This window comes from Apis laboriosa, unplaced genomic scaffold, assembly GCF_014066325.1.
Source record: "Apis laboriosa isolate Shangri-la unplaced genomic scaffold, ASM1406632v1 scaffold17_cov146, whole genome shotgun sequence".
NCBI classification, from domain to species: Eukaryota; Metazoa; Arthropoda; class Insecta; order Hymenoptera; family Apidae; genus Apis; species Apis laboriosa.
Window position 1 is genome coordinate 746681 of NW_025222181.1, and position 7132 is coordinate 753812.

The 7132-nt window shown below is 22.6% G+C and overlaps 3 protein-coding genes across 6 annotated transcripts in view; all 3 read right to left on the bottom strand.

The window, feature by feature from the left end:
- LOC122711630 (plexin domain-containing protein 2) overlaps nucleotides 1–1902 on the bottom strand; it is a 30622-nt gene extending 28720 nt beyond the window's left edge. The window contains exons 1-2 of one of the 4 annotated variants that reach the window (XM_043930613.1): nucleotides 1676–1902; nucleotides 1251–1402 (exon numbers count right to left, since the gene is read on the bottom strand). In XM_043930613.1, coding sequence (XP_043786548.1) covers nucleotides 1251–1374 — 124 coding nt within the window. In that variant the 5' untranslated portion in view covers nucleotides 1375–1402; nucleotides 1676–1902. Of the gene's footprint in view, nucleotides 1–1250 lie in introns of all 4 variants that reach the window. The other 3 variants (XM_043930612.1, XM_043930611.1, XM_043930610.1) reach the window with 3 other exon arrangements.
- Nucleotides 1903–2954: 1052 nt separating this feature from the next.
- Nucleotides 2955–5370, bottom strand: LOC122711623 (cilia- and flagella-associated protein 69-like). Its single transcript, XM_043930600.1, has 7 exons — nucleotides 5158–5370; nucleotides 4887–5068; nucleotides 4778–4829; nucleotides 4018–4390; nucleotides 3746–3957; nucleotides 3242–3673; nucleotides 2955–3143 (listed from the first exon to the last, which is right to left on the bottom strand). Exons 1-7 carry the CDS (start codon nucleotides 5368–5370, stop codon nucleotides 2955–2957), a joined length of 1653 nt encoding a protein of 550 aa, XP_043786535.1.
- Nucleotides 5371–5451: 81 nt separating this feature from the next.
- Nucleotides 5452–6977, bottom strand: LOC122711700 (cilia- and flagella-associated protein 69-like). Its single transcript, XM_043930711.1, has 4 exons — nucleotides 6871–6977; nucleotides 6430–6715; nucleotides 5849–6281; nucleotides 5452–5757 (listed from the first exon to the last, which is right to left on the bottom strand). Exons 2-4 carry the CDS (start codon nucleotides 6706–6708, stop codon nucleotides 5513–5515), a joined length of 957 nt encoding a protein of 318 aa, XP_043786646.1. The 5' UTR covers nucleotides 6709–6715; nucleotides 6871–6977; the 3' UTR covers nucleotides 5452–5512.
- Between the last annotated feature and the right edge of the window lie 155 nt (nucleotides 6978–7132).

Below are 7132 nucleotides of genomic sequence, written 5' to 3' on the forward strand. Positions count from 1 at the left end.
ATAGATTAAATTTGCACAAACAGCCGACATTCAATATAAAATTATTCGCAAAATCAATTATGCCGGTAAAATTTAAAAATATAACTAACTTTGATAACCTTTCAATCTGTCATTTCAAAATTATTTCAATTATCATTCAATACGAACATAGAAAATTGTATATTGCATATGTTTTTTTTTTCTTTCTTTTTATTCTTTATAATCTGGACCTAGAAAACTTATCTTTTCCTCTACGATATATCATTTAATAAAACAATAAATGATTATATTCCTCTTCGACATAACCTAGGCCTAGAAAACTTATCTTTTCTTCTACGATAAATCATTTAATCAAACAGTAAATGATTATATTTCTTAATTATTATTATATTATTGCAATTTATAAATGCGATTTTAATTTGCACATAATGTATATTCATAAAGTATACATATTTATATTGTTATTACATTCAATATTTTACGACAAATTCCAAATATTTCTTGAACGTGCATATACATATCAAGAAAGATTAATAAAAAAATTATTATCAGAGTCGATGAAATGATTCTAAATAATATAAGCAGAAAAAAATAAACATTCCAAATATTGTATTGTATTGTTTCATATTGTTTTTAAACATGCTTCTATTGGTACGAGAAAATATTTAAATTAATATTATTTTCTTTTATATTTCGATATTGTATAATTATGTAATCTCATTAATGACATATATAAATCTCATTTAATAGGGATAGTATTTATTATAAAATATACAAACACGACAAAATAAAATAGTTCTAAATAAAAAAAAAAGAGAAATCAATTTAAAAATAAACATTAAAAATTAAAAAAAATTAAATAAAAAATTAAATAAAAAAATTAAATAAAATTATTTTTTAATAATAATAAAAATTTTTAATTTGAAAATTGTTAGATTTTCAATGGATTAAAATTTGATTAATTATTAAAATTAAATAATAGAAAGAATGAAAATGAGGAAAGTTTCTTTAAAAGGAACAGTCATGTTTAGTGAAATTGCGTAGTAGTACACGTAAAAAGAAATATATGTTTGTTTTCTAGTATCTTCAACGAAAAAATTTTTTTCTTTTTTTTCGATTTTTTCTCTTATCTGATTTTAGTCTAAGCATCTTTCTCAGCTACAAAATTGATATATTTTAATTATGCATATCTACAAAAAACATTCTTTCTTAAGAGTGAGCTAAGAAAGAGAAAGAATAGATGCAACAAGTTAAAAAAACTTAACACTCACTTAAGTTGTCCGCAAAACTTGAACCAAGATGCCCGAGTACGTAGAAAGTCAGCAACAGGATGTACAGCCATCGTTGAGGAGCTTCGTCACAGCCACGGTTAAAGCACCACGGTTCACACGCCATATTTACGAAGCAGCTAAATTCTCTTGCGCTACGAATATAAATCCGTGCGCTTCGTATAAATCCGTGTCTGCCTTTCGCGACCAACGATGACGAAGGGATGAACAAAAAGAGGGGATATGGAAAATGACAGAGATGAAAGGAAAAATGATAGACAAAGATAGCGATAAATAAAACGGCGAACGCTAAGAAAAGAAAAATATTTAAACGTTCGAGAAATTACAATTGACAATACGGCTTACGATTCGTCTTAGATAAAAATCCACTACGATTTTCACAAATGAGACTTAAATATGAAACCTACCCTAATCAAAAACAATTTTGTGTGGCACGATTATTTTAACGTAAACACAGAATTTGTACGATAATTTGTGTTCCTTTCACGAACAAACGTGAACTGTATGCGAGAAGGCGAGACAGGCAACCGATACTTCTTTAAACCGGTATTGGATAGGCGAAAATAACGACGACAATTGCTTGCGGCGGGAACGGCATGTTGGCTCTTACTGGCTTACCGCTGCATTCTTCATTCGCTCTCCTGCCAATGTTTCCGTTACATTTATCTAGATAATAAAGAATCTAGAATCCAGATAATGGTAGAACCAATCATAGCATCGCTAATTCTCAAATTAAATATTTCAATATTTTTCTCCATATTTCAAGTGATAATATAACTGAGAAAACTCTATTTTTTTATCGATTTATTAAAATAATAATTAAATAATGATTTGTTATAAAACTAATGAAAAAAATATTTAATTTGGGCAATAGAAAAAACGAATATATAAATAAAATAAATTTTTTTATGTCGATTCAATAAAATAAAAAATTGATTGAATTTTATTTCAGATCATTTTTTTTATCTTTTTTGTTATTTGATGATATTTGATATATAAATTATAAAAATCATAATTTTAACTTCTAGAAATTCATAAGATTAAAACTTATAAAAAAATAAAGTTACAACACTTATTTTATAGATAATTTACCATTATAATTCTATTCTAAATAGAAAAGCGCGTTATATTAATATTTAATAAATCATAATAATATCATTTACATTTTCCAATTGTGTTACCATTTTTACCAACATTTGATAACGGCACAATACAAATAAAAATGACTATATACATGATTTAAGTGGAATATTCATATTCAAACATAATTTAAAGAACAATAATAATAATAATAATAATAATAATAATAATAATAATAATAATAATAATAATAATATACAAAAAAATATTTATTATTGTAACCATAATCTAATGTTCATTTAGAGCATGCAAAGCATTGATTACAAAATATTGAGTAGATACAAAGATAAAAAACTACATTATTTATTTATAAGTTTTAATTTCACGAATTTCTAGTATTAAAATTATAATTTATATATAAAAGTTGAAAGAAAAATGATTCGGTAATATATAATTTAATCAATTAATTCTCTATTATATTAAATGTTTTGAAAAAATATTTAATATAAATTATTATAAACACATCGGCAATGAAGAATTCTGTATCTTCTAAAGATGCATTTTTTATTAAAATAAAATTTATTCTTTTTATCATTTTCATAATAATTATTCATCTTCTTTAAATTTTTTTATATTAGAAAAATAGGTACTTGATGAAGAAGAAAATTCAGAATATGTTTTATCAGAAATATAACTATCATAAGGAGAAATAGGAATAAGTTTCAATTTCATTTGACTTAAATTTGTATTTAATTTCAAACCACTGCTTATTATTTGATGCTGATTAAATATATCCTATATGAAGAGTTACAAAAAATAAAATTTAAATGTAAAAACATATTTTTTTGAAAAATAAAAAAATAAAAATTAAATAAATTATATATCATGTTTACCGTAACCATGATTTTATCTTGGAATGTTCTATGACAATGTGCATCATCTGAATCTTCTGGAAATTTTAAAGCTAAATTAACTTGTTTTATTTGTTCATGTTTTTTCTTCAACATATTTGATCTCTTTGTTGTTCTATAAATATAATCTAATTCATCCAATGCATTTAATGCTATAATTAGCTTAGAATTGCGAATTCTTGCATATTCATCTTTCTCTTCCATATCTTTTTGTTTGTCTATAGACTGTAATATTCTCATTTGTCTTTCTTTTGTCATTTCAGTCCACATATAATAACGTTGAGTTATCAAAAAAATTGCTTGACCATCCATACCAAGAGGAGTAATACCACTTTGTTCAAAAAATTTAGCAATCTCTACCCATACTTGACCTAATTTCAATGCAAAATACATATTTATGGTAGACATTGTAATCTGTAAAAATATTAAATCATAAATTTTAAATATAAGTTGCATAATATAAAAATAAATATTTGTATAACTTACTTTATCTTCTAATGAAAGATTATTATTTAATATTTTATAATGCTCCTTGGCCATTAAATATCGTTCATTATCTCTTTCTATTATCTTGTAAATACTATATATTTTTGATCTAACTGAACCAATCATATCAATTATTGCTGGACTACTATCTTTAATTAATTTTGTGAAATAAGCATCAAATTGTTTTTGATTTATGTGAATCAATTCCTCATCTAAATAGAAAAGCATGTTGTATTATAAATTAAAATTATCTTATTTGCCTTTGATAGTACCATTCACATTTTTTTTAATTTTAATTCTTATTTCTTCTTCTCTCCATATTTTTGCTAGCAAAGACATTAATCCTTTTTCTTTATTAATACCTCTCCATGTACATATAAATGGTCCACAAAAAAAATTATCACAAATGTCAGTAAAAAGAGCAAGAAATAAACAATGAGAACAATATGGAACAATTTCTATAATATCAAGGATAATGTATATTCCTCCATAATCAATAAATTTTTCAAGATTTTCAGGACACCATACTATACACTCCCAGATGTATGAACCTATTGCTAGCAAAAGACTAATAAAATTTTTTATGTAATAATACTTGAACTTTTCAATGTTACTGTTATAAATACATATTACCGTTGATCTAGTTTAAATTCTTGATCTTTTTGATATAAGCAACGAAATAACAATTCCATACTTAATGTAACACTGTACTCTCCATAAATTTTTTGATAGAATATCTGTTTTTTTATAAGTTTTTCAATTGATAATAGTGTCAATGTTAAAATTCTTTGTTCTATCATTCTAATTTTGTCAAATTTCAAAATATATTGAATAAGTTCTATATATATAATACATAACAAATTAATATGTAATTGAAAAATGATAAAATTTAATAATAAGCATAAAATATAATATATAAGCAAAAAACTAACTAATTAATAAGAATACATATCCACATTGTCGAAAATATTCTAATATATATTTATCATTGTTCAGAATAATTATACAAATTGTTTTTATAGTAATCATTACTATTTTAATATCAAATTTTATGTCTAAACACCATTCTAGTATCATGCACAATCTATAAAATATTTAAATTTTATATTATATAAAACATAAATGTTTCTATTTTATTTACCTAATACCACCATTATAATCCACAAATTGTTTTGACATTTTTGGTACTAATATAGATAAAGCATTTATAGCATATATCCATATATCCCAAAATTGAGATGGATTCCATTTGATTTTTTTTTTTTTAATATTTGGATTAATAATTTGAAGTATAATTTGCATTAGTTTTTCTTTTTCTATTAACTATTGTTTTACATTAAATATTATAATAAAATATTAAAATATTTCTTATAATTTTTTATGTACATAAAACATATTAAAAATATAATTACGCAAGCATTAACTTCTGCTAAATTTATAATAATTAATAATATAATTTTTTCAAGATATAAATCTTCAATACTAGTGCCAAATGTTATTATTTCTGAAAATATTCTAACAGAATTAGTTTCAATTCCAATTAATATTTCAATAATAATATCAGCTATACCACTACCAACAAGATTCCAAGATGGTAAATTAATTGAAATCATAAGAATAATCATAGCAATTTCATTTCTAACTTTTGTATTAAAATATCTATATTTACTATAATATATTTGTCGTTTAAATGTATAACATAGACCCCTATATAACATAAATTTTATAATATAATATAATATACATAAATTAATATATTTGAAAATATTACCATAAAGCACAATGAGTTGGTATTAAATTTTTTTTTAAATTAATTAATTTTTCATTAGAAAATGTAAGAGATTTCATCAAGCTCCATAATATATTCATTATCAAAAGAATTGTTTCATCACTGTATTCATTTCCTTTTAATAACATATCAGGTGGATGTTTGCAATGTATTTGAGTTGCAAAAGGAAGATCCATTCTAATAAGTATGGTATTGAGTATATTAGCTTCTAGCATTTTATAGCCTTGTTTAAGATTATAAAATAGAAAATATAATCAATTCAAAGTTTCAAAAACTAAATTTTTCATTTAAAATATTAATTTTTTAGTACATACAACTTTCATAAGAGATAGATGATAATAAGAAAACTAATTGTAAAATTTTTTCATACATCTTTAAATAAGAGGTACGTAATAATTCAGCTATAATTATTGGCAATTTAGATTTTTCCATTGCTTTACGGCAATGTTCAAATTTTACTGCAGCACTATTTTTTATTTCTGTTTTTAATAACAAAGAATGAAGAATTCTATGAATCTTTAATATTTGGTGTTCAGTTGGCAAGATTATAAGAAGATGTCCTAACAATGTAAAATACTGTTCCATTATGTCATCAAGAATTAAACTATCAGATGATTTTTCTAACAAAGGTGGAATATTACAAAGTTCCAACATTCTATTAAGATGTAACTTATATTCTTCAACCGTTTTAACATTTTCAGCCAAAAATTTTAATACTTTTATTATCAATGGCAAATCTTTAATTTTCTAAAACTTTATAAGGAAATCTTGTAGATAAATAAAAAGACGTATTTTTATGTGAAGAAAAAATATATGAAGAAAATAATATTTTAATAAAAATAAAAATATGTAAGTGTATACATAAACAAATGTAATTATATTCATTAAAGGATACATAACCATCATCTCCTACTTCATTAAGGAAATCAAATAAAAGTCTACATATACGAAGTACACTTGTATCTCTTGTTACAGGATCAGATATAAGTTCATCTAATTTTTGGAGAATTCGATGTGTGTCTAATTTTAATTGTCTATCAAAATCAAATACTTCTTTTGGTAATTTTTCAGTTTTAAAACAAAGATGGGTAACATATTTTGGACAATTAAATTCTTTCCAAACATCTTCAGGATTAATTTTAGAATCTTGTAATTCAGTTTTAGTTATCTCCATATGTTATCTTTTTATAAATAGAAAATATAAAATATAAAACTAAATATAAAAGTATTTGTGTATATTATAAATTTTATATTACATTAAAAATAATATAGAAAAATTTCAAGTAATATTAAAATGATTTAAATAAAATTTAAAAAATAATAATAATATTCTTACCTCTTTTTCAATTACTATATAAATTTTATAAAAAAATCAAATATTTCGATATTACCTCAGATAAAATCGCATTAAAAAGAATTAAAGAGTTTACAATTGAATGTTTAAACCAATATCTTTTGAAAACATCTAGATGGCGTTTTTGACGAATGACGCGCCGACTTAATATGCATATTCGAATATTAACAAAAATATCTTGTCATTACATTTGATTTCATTAATATTTATATTATGTATTATAAAATATCAAAGAAAAATATCT

Excerpts from the sequence above, each read along its gene's own strand:
- LOC122711623 (XM_043930600.1), bottom strand. The coding sequence starts at position 5,370 with ATGATTATTCTTATGATTTCAATTAATTTACCATCTTGGAATCTTGTT. Across the intron at positions 4,391-4,777 it reads TAAAATTTGATATTAAAATA|ACTAGATCAACGGTAATATG; the intron begins GTAATGATTACT and ends TCAAGAATTTAA. Across the intron at positions 3,958-4,017 it reads AATTAAAAAAAATGTGAATG|ATGAGGAATTGATTCACATA; the intron begins GTACTATCAAAG and ends TTTTCTATTTAG.
- LOC122711700 (XM_043930711.1), bottom strand. The coding sequence starts at position 6,708 with ATGGAGATAACTAAAACTGAATTACAAGATTCTAAAATTAATCCTGAA. Across the intron at positions 6,282-6,429 it reads AAGTAGGAGATGATGGTTAT|AAAATTAAAGATTTGCCATT; the intron begins GTATCCTTTAAT and ends ATAAAGTTTTAG. Across the intron at positions 5,758-5,848 it reads ATCTATCTCTTATGAAAGTT|GCTATAAAATGCTAGAAGCT; the intron begins GTATGTACTAAA and ends ATCTTAAACAAG.